Here is a 21,488-nt window from a genome sequence, read left to right as displayed (position 1 = left end):
TGTTTTTTCTTATTTTTTTATTTCTAACGTTGAGCCTCTCTACTTTCCTGAGAACTGGAATCTCTAGTTGTGAACAAGGAAAACAGTTTAAGGACTCCATAGATTTCAGCTGAGAAAGGACCTAAGTCACCTATTAAGAACCCCTATTCATTTATTTGTTTTTTAGCAAGAGTGCAGGGCAGTGAAGTTTGCCACTGAGTTATAAAACAATCCCTGCTTAAAAACAAAGCAAAATAAAAAGTAGCATTTTCTTTACTAGGTGGCATGTGAAATTTCAGCTATTGCTCAGATTAGGTAAGAACAGAAGTTAGACATTTTTAGATTTCATTGGGGAATTTCCCAAGCTGAATTACTTGGGATTTTTTTAAAACAGAAAAATGGATTTGTGCAGTATTTTAGGTTAGTGTGGATTTTATATCCGAATCCTGTATTGTTTCCCCATAATACTTAAGATATGTATATTTCTTTAGGTTTAATGGGGGTACTTTTGCCAATATTCTCTCCTGATTCTTCCAGCAGTCTTTCATGGTAGGCTATTATTATTATTTCATAGGTGAGAAAACTAAGGCTTTGAGAGCATAAGTAACTTGTTTAATATCTCAGAGTTAGTAAGAGTTGAGATCATGATTCAAATCCAGAACTTCCAGTCACAGGTTCTTTGCTCTTTGCTTTAACCACCGCTGCCTGGGTGTGTGTTTGTGTGTGTATGTGTGTAATGTTCTAGGTACTAGGAAAGAAAACTATGAAACTAATTGTTATTTTTTTGTAATTAAGATATTGGTAATGATGAATTTATTATCGTCCATTTGTTATTGACTATAAACCAGATAACAAAAAAATTTTTTTGTTTTGCTATATAAATGTTCTTTTGAAACTTTAAAACAACCTCAAACTTTTAGGAAAGTTGCAAGTGCAGTAATATTTCATACATATTAAGGACATTTTCCTCAACAGCTGCAACAATACTGTAGCCATCAAAGTGAGAACATTGACATCGATACATTACAGTCCAGTCCAGGGAGCTTCATTCAGTTTAGTCCAGTTGTCCAAATAATGTCCTTGTTTCAAAAAGATGTAGTTCCCAATCACATGTTGCCTTTAGATATGGTGCCTCTTCGGTCTTCTTCAGTCTGGAATAATTGCTCAGTCTTTCATTGACTTTCAGGGTCTTCAGACTTCTGCAGTTTACAGGCTAGTTTTTTGTGTAAAATGTTCCTTAGTTTGTTTGCAGTATTTTTTCATGGTTAAATTTAGGTTACACGTCTTGGTAGGAATATCGCAGAGACCCTGCTCTGCCCTTCTTGCTGCATCCTGTTAGGGAGCATACAGTTTTGATTTGTCACTTTATTGATGATGTTCCTTTCGATCACTTGGTTACAGTTGGTGTCTGCCAGGCTTCACCACTGTAAATTTACTTTTTAAACTTTGTAATTAATATGTATTTTGTGGGGAGGTGCTTTGAAAATACTAAGGACCCTGTTCCTCTGAAAACTTGCAATTTATTTACACTTGTTTATATTTGTATGTATTTGAGGTTACCTATATTCCCTATGGGTTATAACTGTTAACTATTATTATTTAATATTCATATTTCAGATTTTGCTAATGGGAGCCCCTTCACCCTGGCTTTTCTCTTTTTTTTTGGCATGCCCCATTATTTTTTTTTTAATTAAGGTTTCATTGATATACAATCTTACAAAGGTTTCACGTGAAAAACATTGTGGTTAGTACATTCACCCATATTATCAAGTCCCCCCCATGACCCATTGAAGTCCCTGTCCATCAGTGTAATAAGATGCCATAGTCACTACTTGTCTTCTCTGTGCTACACTGTTTTCCTGTGACCACCCCCCCTCACACCATGTGTACCAATCATAATCATAATATCCCTTAATCCCCTTTTACCTCCCTTCCCACCCACCCTTCCCTACCCCTCTCCTTTGGTAACTGCTAGTCCCTTCTTGGAGTCTGTGAGTCTGCTGCTGTTTTGTTCCTTCAGTTTTGCTTCATTGTTATACACCGCAAATGAGGGAAATCATTTGGTACTTGTCTTTCTCTGCCTGGTTTATTTCACTGAGCATAATACCCTCTAGCTCCATCCATGTTGTTGCAAGTGGTAGAAATTGTTTTCTTTTCATGGCTGAATAGTATTACATTGTGTATATGTACCACCTCTTCTTTATCCATTCATCTACTGATGGACACTTAGGTTGCTTCCATATCTTGACTGTTGTAAATAGTGCTGCAATAAACATAGGGTGCATATGTCTTTTTGAATCTGAGATCTTGCTTTCTTTGGATAAATTCCTAGGAGTGGAATTCCTGGGTCAAATTGTATTTTTATTTTTACTTTTTTGAGGAACCTCCATATTGCTTTCCACAATAGTTGAACTAATTTACATTCCCACCAGCAGTGTAGGAGGGGTCCCCTTTCTCCGCATCCTCACCAGCATTTGTTGTTCCTAGTCTTTTTGATGTTGGCCATCCTAACTGGCATGAGGTGATAACTCATTTGTTTTTAATTTGCATTTCTCTGATAATTAGCAATGTGGAGCATCTTTTCATATGCCTGTTGATGCCCCACTATTTTTTAAGTCTTTCTTATTTTCTGGCTTAACAAGACTTATTTTATACTTTTCCTGCCCTAGAACTAGAATCAGAATTCTATTCAGTGGATAATAGTATTTAGAAGCCAAGACCTGGGGAGTAGGTATGCTCATGGCGACTGGAGTGACTCTGTTCCCAAGCCCTTTACTTGGCACATCTAAAGAGTGTGAGTACTAAATACACACACACACACACACACACACACACACACACACATTTACTTTTATATCTATCTACCTATCATCTATCTGTATCTCTATATAGCAAAAACCACGATTCACATTGTATTTCTAATTCCAGTCCAACGCTGAGGATTTATTGCAGTTTTCTCCCTTTCCATATTTGAAACTCTCCGCATGCTGGGCTGTATGTACCCCTCACCTAGCAGACATCCTTCTCCACTTCCTCAGGCTCTGAGGCCCTGAGCTGAGCACCTTCCTCATCCTGCTTGGCTCCAACTCCCTGCATCAGGTTGCTGCCTACACTGGTACCCTCGGTAAGTCTGTAGCACTGTGTGCCAGGCTGCCCTCCATGTAGATGGCCTCCTTATCCTGCTTGTTTTATGATTAGACTCTGGGCTGCCCCCATGCACAGCGCCCCCCTCACTTGTTTGGGCTCCCATACCTACTCTGGGCCTTGTGGCTCCTGCTCCTGAGCTGCCTCAAACGTCTGCTCTGCTCATCTCTGGCCCCTTGGCCTCCCTGCAATGTGTTGATAGGACAACTTCATGAAGGGAAGGGGCAGGGTGCCCGAATACGTACAAATGTTTTACTTTTATATATTATAAATGAGTATATATGTTTTAAAGAAAAATATTTTTTAAGAATACAAACTTATGTAGAGTGCCCTCTGTTCCTGGCACTTGTTAGTTGTTGCTTGTGGTATTGGCTGGAATAGGAAAGTGAGCATTACTTGGTCTGTGCTCTCTGGAGCTCACAGTCACTGAGGGAGACAGTCACGGAAATCATTACAGTAAGATAAAAGTGATGACAGGGGTGCTCTGATTGGAAAGACACAGAAGAATTCACTGACAGTCCAGGGGAGGTTTTTTAGGGGTAGGTGTTTTTGACAGGGAGTAGCTTCTGCAGAGGAACTGAGCAAAACCAGCCCAGCATGTTTCAGTAACTATAGGAGCCCAGTTTTCAGATTTCGGGGTAAGCCCATTCTACTATCATGGCTAAGAGTAATATTTTAGTGAAGAAAGAAGAAAAATCTTGCATATTCTACATTTGAAATACATAAACAGAGTCAGTGTAATAATTACGTACATTTTGGATTTTACATTGGGCATCCTTTTATGAACACTTTGATTTTACAAGTCTTTTACTGTTATACACATGAGTGATGAGGCTGTTTTTTATTATTCTGATACTGTTTTGGTAAAGAGAAGAAAAACTACAAAGTTATAATTTGGGCTTGCTGTATAATTAAGTAATTAAAAGTCCTCCACGGTGCCTGCTAAGTTAAAAAAATTTTTTTAAGTATCTACACCCTGTGGATTTAATTGTTAGGGAGGAAGACAAACTTCAAGCTCTCATTTAAAATGGGATGTCTCTGCCAGGAAAGAAAGACCCGTAAACGAGACAGCAGGTAGAACCCTTGAGGATGCGATTTAGACATGTCACTGGAAATTGTTTAAGTGGAGAGCTCCGACCCTTTTAAAACACCGTCTGTCACTTGAGGATTGGGTCACCTTGAAATGTGTTCATCTTTGAGTTAAAGGCATAAAAAGGCACTTTGAAATGTTTCAGCTCCCTTGGACACGTGTGTGTTGTGTGTGGGTCTGTGGATCTGCCTCTCCTTAGCCTGCCTCAGCCCCAGCAGTCAGTTCCCTGGAAACCAAAGTGGTCGCAAGAGAAGGATGGATGTTTCATCTCGGCTCCAGCAAACCGTACAGGTTTGTTAAATGTTGAGACATTCGAGCTGCAACTTCTGACTCTCTCTATAGTCAGGCCTTCCTCCCCTAACGCAAAGTCAGACAAGAGTAACCTCTGGTAATTGCATTCTGAAAAAGTACCACTCAGTTGTTGCTTTGCTTCTTCAGGGCTGTGGGTAGTGATGGCAGGATTGTGGTCTTTAAAATCTGGTAAAAATACCCAGATTAACTGCTTTCCTAATCTAGATTCAGATAAGTTTTCCAACTGAATGCCTAGTGGACACACTCCTGCCTCTATGGGTACAAAGTAGGAGTATGTCCATGTGCATAAGCATGTGATTTCATTTATATGTCTAACATTTGACATTGAACTAGGTTCTTGGCACGCTCAAGGTATACAGACTCCTCATCTCCGATATGGAGATCCTGGAAAAAACATTCCTTATGAATTCATATTTCGAACACCATTTTCTAGGATCCCAGGAATCTGCGTTTTTGCAAGGTCCTCGGATGGTTCTTATGAGCACTGCAGACCTAGGACTCTGTGGTAAACTACAGAGTGACCCAGGTTAGAGAGTCAGAGAATCTTTAATTATTATATATTATTTTTGATGAATCCTCTCTCTCGCTTTTTACCTTTACATATCTTTAATATCATATATATATATATTATATTTGGTTAGCCAAGTTTCTGAAAGCCAATTTGCGGAGAAATTAGCCTTTTATTTTCTGGTTGAAATAAGTGAAGAAGTGTGTTAAAATGAATGTGAAGGCATGTTAGAAGATCCGGGAGAGTTCAATTTTCTTGTGAACCTCAAACTTCTCTAAAACATGAAGTCTAGTTAAAAAGGCCAAAAAACAGACACATGGTCTCTGAGACTCCTCCTAGTTCTGAACTTCTTTGGGGCTTCTGGTCATTACTGAGAATCACCATGCATTGTAGGCCTGTGATGTTCCCTGGGCTTAGCGTGCATACTCTCCTTTCTTCTCTGGCCATCTTCTCTGGCTTCCAAGAGTGAAGGTCCAGTGACCAGTTTACCTCCCTGCCCTCACTTCTCTGATGATTGACTAGATTGAGTATGTTATATATTTTCTTCCTCTACAGGTGTTTCATGAGTGTATGTCTTGACTTCGTAAATCTTCATGTAAGCAAAATAGTTTATTTTGTATGTATTCTGCATGGCAAAGTGTTGATTATAGTCTTACAGTTTCCTCCACAAATTACGTCTTGCAGATTTCACCCCATTCTCTTCTGTTCACAGAGTTGGCTTGTTCTATCACACACCTAAATCACAATGGTGGTCCCGTAGCTGATTTCTCCACCTCTGGGCTTTCTTGTCTACCTCAGGAAAATCTACATTTGGCTTTTTAAACTTGTTCTTGTTGTTTGTTCAAATAGAACAAATTGTATTTGTCTTCTCAGATTTGCTATTTTGGTTGTTTCCTTTGAGATGTACTTCCATTTCATGAAAAGTGTACACTCTTACTCAATCAAATTAATGTGATTGCTGTTTTTAGTCAAAGGAAATAATTGAGTTAGTGGGGACAGCCAAATAATGCTGTCAAGAAGTGAGGAATGGGTTTAGCCAGGTAGGAATTCTCACAGGACTAGAAATAGAAATGTCTGTTAAATTCTTTTAAAATTGTACGTCAAATAGTTGAATTAAGTAAATATGTTTTCCACTCTAAAGATTGGTTATACAGCATTCTAAAAATAAGTTGGGTTTGGAATAGCTCTGACATGTTCTTTGTGACCTTGGATGAGTAATTTAATCTCTGACCTTCAGTTTCCTCATCTATAAAATGGACCAAAATGCCTGTGGCAGAGTTAGTGTGACTATTCAATGGGAAATACAGTTAAATCACCCTTAACTTGTGAGTGACCAATAAATGGTAGCCATTAATTCTAGGAATCCTCCTAAAATACTGCTTTCATTATTTCACCTCCCCTGGGAAGGCTTCCTTTGTCTCCTCTGGTGGATTGTTCACTGCACTTCTGAGGTCTGGTACCTACTGATTTCTGTCTTGTGTTTGTATGTTGTAGCGATACTTTGTTAATTAGCTGCTTGTGGGCAGCATCTGTGTGTGTTAGGTCTCTGTACTCCTCATGTTACTTCAGGAACAGTACTTTTCCTGATGTAAGTGTTTTTTTTCCATGTTTGTTAAATGAATGAATAGAGCATTGCTGCCTTTTCTGGGAACTTGCAATGGCTTCTTACCTTCCTGGTGTGATAAACCCAGCCACTTTGGCTCTGTCTCTTTAGGATCCTGGGTCATTTGACCCATTCCTGATACCCATACCCGCCTCTGCCCTTGGAGGTCAAACGTACATCCCACCACTTTCAGGAAACCTTCTCTTATTATCCTTATTTAAAAGATGCCTTTTAATACCTACTTATTTTGATTTTCTTCTCTGTAAGTTTTCTCACCATTTGATCACATGTTCCTTAACACCAGGGACAACAGCGGTGACATGTGTGTGAACCTTGGAGGATGAATCACTGTGGAGGTGTAGTTCCTTGAAGTATGAAAAAAAAGTTTCAGACTTATGCCCTCTGGGATGACACGTTCCTAAAATGGAGTATCTTTAAAAGATGTTTTGACTAAATATAAAGGTAATACATACTGGTTATAGAAGTTTTTGACAACTCATAAACATAGGGAAGGCAATCAGAAGTGCCCAGGATCGTCCCGGGGGAAGTTGTTTAGTTCCTGTCTGAGGCAGAGCCCACTGGGGGCAATTTGTTTTTGGTAATTTGGAGGATCGTCATTATGGGCATGTGAGACCCTGCAAGTGCTCAATATCATAAGTACTCAGCAAACGTTAACTTAGAGTATAAAAGGTATAAATGGAGTCCGGAGGCTTTTAGAGCCACTTTCCTCCAGCCAGGTAGCTAGGCTGCTCTGCTTTTTTAATAAACTTAGTAACTTTTTTCTAAGCATTTAAAATAACTTTTTAGGTTCCTCTCCTGTGATCAGGCTGTTACTCTTCTGCTATAGATTTTCCACCCCTGATAATGCTGTTCCCCATGTGTACAAGGCTGGAAACAAGAAAATCCAGGTTGCTAGAGTTGTGAGTAAACCATGGGCAGGAGGGTTCTGAGCAGTTCTGGCAGTTTTCCACAGCTGGGGTTCTGCAGGAGAGTTGATTTTAAGCCTTACTTGCCCTAAGGCATGAATTAGATATAATGTATTAATTTTCCTCTGATGTCTCAGAAGCTTACTAGTTCTCCCCATTGGGAGGGATGAGAAAATAATCATTCAAAAAAATTTTGTTAATGTTCTCTGGTTCTAATGAGGAACCCTGGTTTGAGAAAGGCTGCTGGGGCGCTCATGATGAGTCACGTGCATCAACACCATCTGTGGATGCTCAGAAATTCCTTTTTGCAGGTCAGAGTCCTTTTTCTTACCTAGTCTTTGGTTCTTGACAACATACCAGAAAGGTAAGGTTGATGTCTGCCAGATTTTTTTTTTTCAACAATGGTTCACAGTTATTTCACAGCCCTGGTTCTGTACTGGGCCCCGGAGGGTTCTTAATAAATATATATTGACAGACCAATTGATTCTTTTCAACCTTTTAATTATGAAGGTTTTCAAACATTCACAGAAGTGAGAGATTAGTGTAATGAGCTCATATACCTGTCCCCTAGATTGAACAAAAATCAATTTTGCCACACCTGTTTTATTAGCCTTCCTTTTTTGCTATAGTAAATTTTTTTTTTTGCTTTAATGTAAATCTGAAATGACATCATGCCATTTTCCCCCTACTACCTATATCTCCAGAAAAACATATAAAGCTACTTGATCGTTACCATTCTAACAAAATTAAAATGTATTTACCTCAAAGATTTTGAAAGGGGGATGCTCTTGTCTTCTTGATGATAACACAAATTTGTATAATAAAGTAATTTTTTGAATACTTCCAGTATGCAAGGCATTGTGCTAAGTACCTGTGTTAGCCTGAACTTCTCCCAACTATTTTATGTAAACAGTACTGCTTTTATCCTGATTTTTACAAAATAGGAGGCTGAATTTTGAGAAATAAGGCATCCTGCCTGTGGTCATACAGCTAGCAAAAGAGTGGTGATTTGAGGACTCCGCCTGGTCTTTGTGACTTGAGATATTGCCCTTAATCTGAAAACTACACTCTTTTTACTAAAAAACTTTTTTTTACTAATATTTTTTGTTGTGGTTATAACTTCATATTCCATGTGTGATCAACTGTTTATGACCTGTCATAATTGGATACACAAAATGAAGGTAGATTGGAAATCTATCGATGATCTCTGTGTTATTTTAATTAATGATTTTTTAAGTTTCTTGTTCATTGTTCATTTCATAGGGATTTAAAAAAATGATTACAATTCTACTCTATGTATTTGCATTTTGGACTGTGTGCTGGACATGTCATGGGCAAGCAGTGACAATAGGAAAAAGCCAGGGGCTTAGGCTGACCTGTTTGCATCATTAATCCCTGAGTAGTTGTGAATCAGTTATGTGAGGGATACTCCTTATGAGGCCCGGAAATTTTGCCCCTGGATACACCTGCCTCTTGCTGCACACTTTGCCTTCTCCTGAGGTGTCTACTTTGAGGGTGCCTTTCCCCTTGTTTACACGCTGTCTGGGAGAAGTACAGAAAATTCACTTCCCACTGATGTGTAAGAGATTAATGGTGTAAAGAGCTGCTTTTTCCTGGGAAAGGTAATCTCAAGAAGTACCAAGTCATGACACTTTTAAAGTGCAATCTGAAATATTTAATCAAAGGGAACATTGGTGGTGAGGAGCCTTCTCATTGTGCCTGATATTTTAATATTTTTGACTTCCACCCACTCTGTTTTATACAGTTGACCTTAAAGAAGTCTCTCACCTAGATCTGCATCTGGTAAACCCTGATGGCAGACAGGAGTAGCCTTCTCTATGAAAGTCGGATGAGACGTAACTGCCTTGGAGAGCTCTTAGACGGACAACTTCCCCCCATGGCATCAGGTTCACCTGGCCCTGAGGAGCCGCGGGTTGGAAGCCTGTTTTCTGTAGGGGGAGTGTTTCCGGGTGAGTGTAGCCATGCAGGCAAAATGCTTCTGGGTGGGCATGGCTGTGCAGAAGGAGTGCTTCTGGGTGAGTGCGGCTGTGCAGGAGTGCTTCCGGATGAGCATGGCCCTGTGGTAGCTACCAGAGAGCTAATTCGCACTAACTTCTGAGTTGACACACCTAATGATTACTGTTTTAAAGGAGGGATGGCAGTACTTTAAAGTTTTGATGGCTTGTCACAGACCATCTGAAAGCACTGGGGAAACCAGCCACCTTGTCAAAACTTGTGCCATAAAAGAACTTCCTGAGGAGGAATTGCAGAAGATCAGGTGCGGGAAGCTGTGTTTTGAATCAGCACCCAGCAGGTGGGATATCCACACAAAGTCAGTTTTGAACAAATATTCCCAGACAGCGTTGGCAATCGTTGTATTCCATAATGTAGTGGGGGTTTGTTTGTGTGGGGGAGACAATATCAACTCCAGCCCTGTCTGCTTACTCTCAGGGTATTGTAGCACATGTTAGATGCCTGCTGTTTAAGGGGTACACATTCATTCCAAATTCCTTCTGTGTGAGTTTAAATACATATTTAAACACAGATAAAGACATTACTAGAGAACACAAGACTGGTCAGTAGGGATCCGGAGAGCATTTGGTATTTTCTGCAAACCAAAGGGGAGGGAGATGGTGATATACACATGTATAATACATGTAGTAGCTACATAATCGTTTCTTGTTTTCTTTTTCTTTTTCTTTCAAAAGTTAGTTCAGTTTGGTTTCAAAGGATGATCTATTGTCTAAGTTTGGGAATTTGGTTATGTAGTCCTTTTGTACCCAGATTAAAATTTTCTGCAAATATGTATGTTGGGATGGTTACCCATTGAAATAAATAAGGCTTCTTTTTTGAAAGGAAATAGGACTTCGAAGTCAGACTTCCTGGGATTGAAATCCTGATTCTTCTATCTATGATTTTTGAATTTTCAAACTTAAAAAATATGGTGAATTAAAGCTATGTCACAGACTGTTTGTGAAGATTAAATGAGGTGTTACATAGAAGGCAACTGTCATGGTGCCTGTATAAGAATTACTTACCCCTCTCTTTACACAAGATAAAATGGAAATGTTGGAAAGTCCTTAAAGCTAAAGAATAATTGATTTTGAAAACAGGTATTTGCTGATTGGAATATAACCTGAGGTTGAGAGGGAGAAGTTCAAAGAGTCTAGGGTAGTTGGAGCCCCAGTGTATGCTGGAATGTAATGAGGTTGAAGCTGGCCATGTACTCCGTGCCTTTATAGTGATTTGTTTTCCTTCACATGGAAATGTGATAAAACGTAGTTATCAATGGGTTACCCCCTTGCAGGAATTTATTGTAAGTTTTTTTTCCTTTGTGATCAGCATCTTTGAAAGTTGATCAATGCCCAGACTATAGAGTAAATGTTCATTTGATAAGTGTTTTTGGTACTGTTCTATGACTGTTTAGGTGAATAATCATAGGTAATCGCTTATCTACTATTACTTGAGAATAGCAATATATTTTGGTAAAAGTAGATACTGGTTTCAGAGTTCAAAGATACACATTATAATAGCAAAATTGTAGTGATTCTTAGCATGTCATTAAAAAAAGTATTTGCCTAAAACGTTATGCATCAGAAATAATATGAATTTATAAACTTCAGGAAATAGATTAACATCCATTATAAAATATATCATTTATAGTTTACTACATCTTACCACACAGGTAAAACTTAAAAGTAGATGTTCCTGGGAGACGTCATATTACCTTAAATTCATGGGGAAAGTACAAATGATCGATAGTAGAGTTTTCCTGAAATGAGATTGAGGTGGAATAGTGTGTGGTGAAAGCAGGACATTGATGGGGGGTGTATTTATTTTATTATATTTTTCCTGAAGCTAACTATAGTTACTTAAATTTCAATGAAATAGTTTTTATTTTTCATTTGTTCTATTCTGTAGCATTTAAGTTGTGTTTATGATATTTTGACAGGATTGTGTGCAGATCTGTTTTACCATGTAAGTTTCCTTGCAGACACTAACTTGTGTGACTAGCATGATCCCCGGCACAGGTAGCAGCTTTATGAATAATATTCTCTATTGACTTACAGTAGAAACTCAATAATTAACAGGTATTTTTGGACATTTTCAGATTTTAATTAGGAAAGTCTGTCATGGGGAGGAAAGAGTTAAATAATTTTTTTCTGAAGCTTTTAGCTTCTAGAGTCATTGATCAGATCTCAAAGGACTGAGACTTGGATCTTTACCCAACAGGGGGCCGAAGTTTTCCAGCTTCTTGATGAATTTTTCTAAGCTCTAAAGATTCTTTCTGAACTTGGAGAAACTTTTGCTAGAATTTTTCTCAGAGTCCAATAAATTGAAAGGCTATGTATTTGGAAATCCAAATGTGGTTTAATAAGTCTGATGGTTTATTTTCATGAGAGTATATAGTAGTAAAACTGCAATCATAGCAATGAAATGTCTTGTGATATGGGAAATTTTCTCTCTTAGCAAATTTATTTAAGATGTTCATTTGACTGAAAAGATGAAAGGGAACTCATTTTTAGATGTCTCAAAGAGTATTGTCAGCTCAGGGATTAATTCACAGCACTGTTTGGTATGTAAATGTGGGTGGGTTGTCTAAATTTGATAAGCATATATAAACCCATGTAGGTCCTTCATTTGCTTTGCCTGGCACAGCAGCAGAATAGATAGAGGCTGAAGAACCAATATTTGATTCAGGCTGTAGAGTGAGTCCATTTATAAAGGTAAAGGGTAAGCCAGAGAGATCCTGTAAAGGAAAATGTAAAGAACTTTTTGTCTTCTTACCTCTGATTTTCTCTTACCCTTACAAGGCAGAGCATCTGGGATATGATATTTCAGTCATAGGGTAAGTCCATATATTAAGTCTAGAATGGTAAGTCCTGATGGTCTACAGGAAAGGAGAAGCTGCTGCTTTCAGGAGTATATGGTATACTTTCCAAAGAACTTTGTGAAATAAAGGGAAGATGAATTAGCAGGATGTAACTTAGACGATCATTGGGAGATAATCAGTGACCCTTAATGTTGAAGGTATGCCTGGCAGAGAACTCTTAGGAGAACTATTAAAGCAATAAAGTAATTTACAAATAGCAAATAGTTTAAAAACACTGAAAAGAAGTTGGTCCTTTCTTTTTAATCTTGGGCTCACACTCTCAATCCTGAGTTTTTTGGTGAGCGAATCTCTTGAGAAGATCCTTTTGAGAATACAAAGAAATGTAAACTGTACTCCCCAACCCACCTTGATAGCACAGCATAAGGTCTGTGGTATTCATCTGATTAATTATAAAATTAATTATTCTCTTCTTTTTAAAAAAGTGTTCTTAAAATTTATTATTTTGGTATTGAGAGACAATGAAATGTTCAAAACATAATATTTAGCTTGCTGAATTTTGACTTGTGTGTGCACTCATGTAACCATTGTCTAGATCAAGATATAAAACATTCTCACTAATTTTTTCTCACTAATATTTTTCAAGATACTATTTTAATTTTTATTGACAATATGTTTATATAAATATCTATTAAAAACACCTAAGTCAGCAAAGTTTATACAGTAAACTCTGTCCACCCTTGTACATCCACAGTTTCCACTCCCAAGAGGCAGACTTTTCATCTAATAGTTATTCCGTATTTCAGAATAGCATGTTTTTGCTACTATTAATAATTTTTCAGTTTTAGATGTTATTTATTGACTGTGCTATGGAAGATAAGACCTAGCTCTCACACATTCCCTATTTTGTCTCCTAAATCCCTCTTCCTTCCTTTCATTATAGCAATATAACTTTTATACCAATACATTTTCAGTGTTTTTACTATCGTGACTAGGTAAGTATTAATTTATAAACCATATGATATACTGTGATTACATCTCGTTTTTTGTACAAATTTTTTTTCTCTGGAATTGTCTCATTTGCTTAGTTTTCTGTGTAGTTATTTCTAATTCAACCCTACATTAGCTCTCAGAGATGAAACTGTTCTTATATTTGGACAGATATTGTAATTTAGTAGTTTTATATTTTTATTGGAGACATCACCTGTAGGGTCCTCAGCTCTCCTGTTCTAAGCCTGCTTTTCTAGGCCTGCTGTACTTCTGGTATCATGGGCTCTCCCTCCATCCCCATCCAGGGATTTATTTTCACTCTACTGTTTTGGATTCTTTGTTTCCTGGACTCCAGTGTCTTCCACTTTCATGGTTTCCTTCCTGATTTTTTGTTAAGCACAACCATCAGTGACTCCGTGAAAATAAAGGTTTTGAATGTTAAAAAGTCCTTTTATTCTTCAGTCATATTTAATTGATAGTTTTGCTGATATAGAATTAACTATTTGAAATTATGTTTCCTTAGGAATTTGAGGGCATTCTTCTACTGTATTCTAGATTCCATCCATTGTTCCTTTTGTTAAATTTGATGTTATACTTGTGTAATGTGATCTCCTTTAGTTTTCTTCCCAGAAGTTTGAAAATTTTCTTATTTTCAGTGTTCTGAAATTTCACAGTGATATATAGGTATGTGTGTGGGTGGGGGCGGGGGTGACTCCTTTTCAAATGGCACGGTCCACTTCATGGGCTCTTACCATTTATGAACCACATGTTCCTTTAGTTCTAAGAAATTGTCTTAAGTATTTCTTTGATTCTCTTTCATTTTCTTAATTTTGTACTTCTGAAATTCTTATCCCTTGAATGTTGTACTTTCTAGACTTATCTTCTCATTTTGTTTTTGTTTCTGGAACTTTGTATCTCATTTTTTCTTGGGAAGGTGGGCGAGTAGGGAGATTGCCTCTACTTTATCTTTCAAGTCTCCTATTGGACATTTCATTTCTGCCATCACATTTTTTAATTTCTAAGAGCTCCTTAGTTTTCTGTTTCTTTTTCTCAATAACTCTTTTCTTTTTTTATGGGTGAGGAAGTTAGAGTTATTTTCAAGTTACCTTCTGCTTCCTACAGTGTTTTATTTACTCTGAATGCCCTCCACCCCCTCCTCTGCATTCCCGTTCAGTTGTTCTACTCTGCATCTGTAATGTTAGAAGCTTTCCTCATATATCAGGCAATTATTTTTCATCCATTCATATCTAAGAATGAGGCATTTGTATAGTAAAGTACTTAGTCTTGCTAAAGAGAGTTATCTCTTTTGCCTTTGGCCTTTGGAAGGTAATCTCTAAGCTGCTGGAATATCCTGCCTGTTAAAAGCATCTTTGTTTACCTGGGGGCTTTGGGCCATGCCAGATGTCTTAACAATGTGGTTCATGGTGAATGCTTTGGGTTAAGTGGTGTCAGCTCTATCTTCAAAGGGGCTAGAGACTGAGGCCAGTCCCCTGGAGGTTAACCACATCTTTGTGACCAAGTACCAATAAAAACTCTGAACACTACAGCTTGGGTGAACTTCCTTGGTTGGCAGTACTCTGTGCATGTTATCACACAATACTGCCAGGAGGAGCTAATAATACCACCCATTGCTCCACTGAGAGAGGATAGCTGGAAGCTCTGTGTTCGGAACTGTCCTGGACTTTGCCTCCGGAACTGTCCTGGACTCTGCCTCATATGTCTCTTCCATTGGCTGATTTTAATCCATATCCTTCTGCTGTGATAAACCATAACCATGAGTAGAACAACTTTCTAGCTTTCAAAGAGTTCTTAATTCCTTCTAGTAAATTATTGAACCTGAGGGTGATGTTACCCCCTCTTCCCCAAACTTACAGTTGGTGTCAGAAGTGAGAATTGTCTGTGGACATCCTCTAAACTTTGTGGTTGTGAAAAGCTCATTAGAAGCTTTATGGGCATGGATGAGGCTTATCAACCATAGCGTGAACTTGCTGGGCCATTTCATTAAAAGACTGAGTTTAGTTTCTGAGGACTTTTTTCTTAGCCTGGTCAATTCCTGCAGAGATGAATCCTCCAGTCTTCTGCCCAAGGGGATCATAAGCTGAACTGCTAGTGTTTCTCAGAGTTGAGTACAAGAAGGGAGCTGGTGGAAGCACTGAATATTGATTTTCACTTACTCCTATTTTCTCTTTGATGATCTTGACAGCAGAAGTAGTACAGCATGTGGAGATGGAACTAGCCAGGTGAGAATAGAGAGAGTAGTATTCTCTGCAGAGGGCTTGTGGATTGATTTGAGTAGATGTAGCAAACATTATTTAGGGACTGGGAGCAAGTTAAGTTGTCAAGTTTGTTATACTGGTCCATATAATCAGAAAAATAGCACCAGGGATATAATAACAAAGGCAGTTTGTAGTTTGAAGGGAATATCTCTGTTGGTGCTTAGTTACATTCACTAATCAATACCATGCTTTTTTCAGATAGGTATGTAAAAGCAGTAAGAGTCTAAATTAAATTTTTGCTGAGGAGTCAGGATTTAATTTTTCACACTGGGTATGAGAAAGTTAACTATGTGAAGAGCTGAACATTTACCTTAGTCATAAGTTTTCTTGTTCATTTGTGTTAAGTTCTTTGTCGACTTGGCCTTCCAGATGTCATTTGAAATTCGTTTTGTAATGGTAATCGACCAGTTAGCATAGTTTTAAGTAACGTACTGAAACTTGGATTGGCTATTGCTTGTATCTAAGCATTTAGGTGGCAAATAATAGCTTGACAAACTTTGGAATTTGTCTTTAGAATACTAGGACAGATTATAATTACATGTCTCAGGTTTAAAACTTTCGATGTCTCCCATTCGTATATCGAATTAGTTCAATCTAAGTTTCAATCTGTCAGTCTTTTCCTTTCATGCAGTGTTCCCAACCTGTATTTTCAGGCTTTGTTTCTGTTTCTCTCTGATAATGTACTTGATTCTTCAGGAAAAAAAAAAAGTTTATTCTGAATTAAAGTTGAGTTCTTCCACCTCAGTGTCCCCCTCCATCCCCACCCCGATTTTTACCCTTTTGCAGCTGTTGGTGTAACTCTTCCAACATGGCATTTTTTTCCCCACTTCCCCCCCCAAGCTGATTCTCACTTTGTCTTCAACTCCTGTAGTACTATACCCCTCCCTCATTTACCCTATTTTCTCATTAAAAAGATACAATATGGAATAGAGGTCCTTATTTCTGCTCTTATTTTCACCTCTCTTGGTTGCAAGCTGTCAAATTTATTTTGGCACCTAGTCCAGTAGGATTTAGGAAATTTGTTTTTAGCTGACTTGAATTCAGATTACTGGTTATTTTCTCTAGGATCCTTGGTTTAAAAAATTTCTCTCTGTCCACCACAGAGGATACATGTAAGTTTTCCAGGTTATCCTTTTCCTAAATATCTCTTCAGAATATCCCCATTTTATTTACATCTTAACTTTATATTATAATTTGATATCAAAAGCAAGGATCCCCTCCATTTTGGCCCCTTTTTCTCTTCCCCCTATTTACCTTTTTCTTTTTACCATTTTAAACTAACAATTAAGTTTTTCCTCCCAGGTTTTCCAGGAGGCACATGTTCATTATACAAAACTGGCAGAAACTTGGCTGTAGTTTCTCTCTCTTTCCAGTCTACCTTATATACCAACTAAGCAAATAAATTAATAGTGGTCCTCCAAGTATTTCAAGTCTGGAATGCCCTGGGTATGATTTCAGGATTCTCTGTGACCTGATACGACCTTACCTATGTAACCAAATCTTTACTCCCAAACTAACATATCAGGGCAAGATGGCTTGTTGAAACCTTTTCTGGCCAACCTAGCCTTCTCATAGTGACAGAGATGGAGTGAGTGGAAACCCAGTCCGTTGCCTTTCCCTTACTGTCATGCCCTCTGTTTAGAATCTCAGAGTGTTTGAATGATGACTGTCTTTCCGTGTTGTCTGGTTCCTTCCTCCTTGTCAGTGATGGCTTTTTAACCCTGTGGTTAAGTTAGCCGGAGGAGGTCACCATCATCAAACGGGCTGAACTACCATAAAACAGTGCAAGACAGGTAATGAGAGCCTGGCCCCAGAGCCAGTGCTCCATAAACAGTTGTCCCTGTGGTTTTCCAACTCCAAATCCAGTGATGACCCATATTACAGAACCAGAACCTAGAATGCCTTTTTTTTCCCAGAGTACTGCTGTGTAGCCAGAGCTGGTACCCTGTGCACGCCTAGGAATCTCCATCTTGCAGTCCAATACCAGGCCTCAGTAGATGGCCTGTGGGCTTGCATGTGTCACCACTCTGCTGTGAGTTTACTGTAATAAACTTCCTCAGAACTATAGTAAGTTGAAAATGAAATGGGTCGGAAACTTGTGGATATTTTAGCTGCCTCTTTCTTTGATTTCAGTATTAAAACCAAGAGTATCAACAGCTTTTATATTTGGATTGCTGGCAGGTTCAGAGTTCTTTGAAATAGTTAATGAAATGCTTCATACTAGGAACCTGGTAGAAATTCTTAGTTTCTGAAACACCTTTTGATAATGCTTCCCCTAAGAGTTTAAGAAAAATGCCAACAGAGTAGAAAGTATTGCTTTTTTCATAGATTTAAATATATTTAAAAAATAGTGAGAAAGAGTACAAGTGAAAAGCTGCTGCTCATTTTCCAGAGAGATCTGCCATTGGCTGACATGTTTATTATGTAGCACATGATATTTTCAATGCTAACAGAACTCTTGGAAGACATTTTAGAAACGTTGGAGATATCTGATGGATATCGGATGGACATTAAGTTAAAGATATCTGAAAAATTAAAAATATGTAAGCTTGTAAATAAATTCAGCTGAATTTAAAAACACAGGCATCTATTGCTATGATATTTTAACTTAAAGAATCCCACTATAATTTGCTAAAAGAAATTTAACTGAGGTATGTCTTAGTCTGTTCAGGCTGCTTTACCAGAAATACCATAGACTGGGTTACTTAGAAACAATGGAAATTTGTTTCTTGCTGTTCTGGAGGCTGGGAAGTCCAAGATCTAGATAGCAGTAGATTCAGTGTCTAATGAGGGGGACCAGCTCCCTCACTGATGGCTGTCTTCACTGTAATCTCATATGACAGAGGGGCGAGGGAGCTCTCTGGGACCTCTTTTATAAGAGCATTCATCCCATTTGTGAGGGGGACTTCCTCATGACTTAATCATCTCCTAAGGGCTCCACCTCCAAATACCATGATGTTAGGAATTAGGGTATGGGACACAAATATCCAGACCATAGCAGAGCATAATATATATATATATATAGTAAGCATACTACAGATGGCCCCCACTTATGATGGTTCAGCTTCACCATTTTACTTTATGATGGTGCAAAAGTGTTATGCATTCATAGAAACTATGCTTTGAGTTTTGAATTGTAATCTTTTCCTCAGCTAGTGACCTGCAGTATGATCTTCTCTCATGATGCTGGTAGCGGCAGTGAGCCACAGCTCCCAGTACCTGCGATCATGAGGGTAAACAACTGACACGCATGCCCATCCTGTACCCGGACAACCATTCTGTTTTTAATGTTTAGCACAGTATTCAATACATTACATGAGATAGTCAACACTGTAGTATAAAATAACTTTGTGTTAGATGATTTTGCCCCGACTAATAGACTAATGTGTTCTGAGATTGTTTAAGGCAGGCTGAGCTAAGCTTTGATGTTTGATAGGTTAGGTGCATGAAATGCATTTTATGATTTATGATATTTTCAAGTTATGATGGGCTTGTTGGGATGCAAACCCATTGTAAATTGAGGAAGATTTGTATGTAATCTTAAATATATGGCTTAGTTTTTATATACCCATAACAGGTGAGTTTCAGTATAATACAATTTATACATTTGTGTTAGTGGAGTATTAAATATTTACATTTTAAAGTTTGAGAAAAAAATATAATTCCTACTCTGCCACTTTATATGTGTGAAGCAGTTTGCTATTGGAAGCTTGTATGTTGGTTTTTATGTTACTTATTGCTATGAAATAAATTGCTCTAAAACTTAGTGACCTAAAACAATGATACACATTTTATTATAACGTAAACACTGTTTCTATGGGTCAGAAATTTGGGGGTGTTTCTGGCCTTGGGTCTCTTATGAGGCTGCAGTTACCAGTCCAAGCTACAGTCACCTGAAAGTTTGCTAGAGCTCTGGGTCCACTTCCGAAGAGGCTGCCTCCTGTGGTTGGCAAGTTAGTACCCACAACCATTCTGAGCCTTCAGCTCTTCACCCCGTGGACTTCACCCTGGGGCCACTTGACTGTCCTTATGAATGGCACCTAGTTTTGCCAGAGAGAGTGATCCAAAGAGTCAGGCAAAAGCTACCGTATGTTACCAAATGTTGGAGTTACACACTGATATTTCTATGACATCTAATTAGAAGGAGCATGAATACTAGGAGACGTGAATCACTGGGGTCAATATTGGAGGCTGACTATTCATGGTTTCCCACATTCATTATGTTATTTATTATTAGCTTGCTTTTGTATATAGTTTCTTTTTATTATTAAGGATTTCAAACATTCAGAAAAGTAGGAGGATAAATATAAAGAACACTCATAATGATCACTTTGACTTAACAGTTCATAATTTACTGTTTGCCTTGGCAATTTTTTTCTGAAGCATTTTAAGTTAAAATTACACAGAAATCATGACATTTCACTTGTAAATACTTATTTTTCTCTTTAAGGAGTAAAGATATTTTCTTATAATACCATAAAATCAGTATTACAATGACCAAATTTGAAATAATTCCTCCATGTCATCTAATATAAAATTCTTATTTAAATTTACCCATTTGTCCCAAAAATTATTTTATAGCTCATTTGGTCAAGCCAAGGTCCAAATAAGGACCATGCATTATATGCAATTGTTGTATTTGATTCCCTTAATCTGGAACAGCACCCCTTTCTTTTACTGAAATAACTTTGATGACTTTGGGTTACCTGACCTTTAGATTGCCCCAACGTTGGGATTTATCTGATTATTTCCTCATGATATTATTTATCTTGTACCTTCATCTTCTGTATTTCCTTTACTTTGGAGATCACGTTCTTTCTTAGTCCGGGATCTCTAGAGAAACACAATCAGTAGTAGATATATAGATAGATATAGATTAGACAGAGATTTCTTATAAGGAATTGGCTCACATGATTACGGAGGCTGAGAAGTTCAAGATCTACAGTCAGCAAGCTGGAGGCCCTGGAGAGACAGTGTTACAGTTTCAGTTCAAGCCTGACGGCCTGAGAACCAGGAAAACCAGGGGTGTCGATTCTAGTCTGAGCCCAAGGTCTGAGAACTGGAAGAGTCAATTGTGTTAGTTCTGGTCCAAGTCCAAGTCCGAAGGCAGGAGAAGACAGATATCCCAGCTGAAAGACAGCTGGGCAGAGAGAGCGCTCCTTCTTACTCAGCCTTTTATTGTAGGCAGGCCTTCATGGATTGGATGAGGCCCCTCACACTGGGGAGAGTGATCTGCTTTACTTGTCTGCTGATTCAAGTGTTGATCTTATTCGGAAACATCCTCAAGACACACCCAGAAATAATGTTTAAACAAATTGTGGGTACTTCATGGCTCAGTTAAGTTGACACATAAAATTAACCATCACATATCTAAAATGTTATTAGGTTCAGATTCAAGAGTTCTGGTAGGAATACTTCATAATGATGCTGTGTATTTCATATTATATCAGGCAGCCCATGATAAGTGTCTGGTTGTCCCACTGTTAGTGAGGTTAAATTTGATCATTTACCTAAGGAGATTGCAGCTACATCTGCTGCCAATTGTATAGTTTCAGTTTACCCACTTTGATCTGTAAGTAATGTATGGAGGGATACTTCCAATACCATTTGAATACCATTTGTGAAACTTTTGATTTTCATTTAGTATCTTTTGCATTTGTTGATAATGCTTGCCTTATCAATTATTTCATTAAGGGTGGCAAATTAATTTGCTTTCATTTGATTCTTTGTGTTGTTAAATCACACACCTTTCTTCTCCTTTTACCTTTGATGACAACATGTCCTGCATGATCTTCGCTGTTTTTGAATCCTCCTTCTTGTCTGCAGATG

The 21,488-nt window shown here is 38.0% G+C and overlaps 1 protein-coding gene across 5 annotated transcripts in view; it reads left to right on the top strand.

The window, feature by feature from the left end:
• The window catches only part of DERA (deoxyribose-phosphate aldolase), a 99,565-nt gene that overhangs the window by 5,761 nt on the left and 72,316 nt on the right, over positions 1-21,488 (top strand). Inside the window, exon 1 of one of the 5 annotated variants that reach the window (XM_037023112.2) lies at positions 9,354-9,532. The exons of the other annotated variants lie outside the window; for them this stretch is intronic. Within the exon in view, the coding sequence (XP_036879007.1) occupies positions 9,376-9,532 (157 nt within the window). The 5' untranslated portion in view covers positions 9,354-9,375. Of the gene's footprint in view, positions 1-9,353; positions 9,533-21,488 lie in introns of those variants that run through there. 5 annotated transcript variants of the gene reach the window in all.

The sequence above is a fragment of the Manis javanica genome, chromosome 15 (assembly GCF_040802235.1).
Source record: "Manis javanica isolate MJ-LG chromosome 15, MJ_LKY, whole genome shotgun sequence".
Classification (NCBI taxonomy): Eukaryota; Metazoa; Chordata; class Mammalia; order Pholidota; family Manidae; genus Manis; species Manis javanica.
The sequence above is the reverse complement of the archived record's forward strand: the minus strand, read 5'-3'. Positions and strand labels throughout refer to the sequence as shown.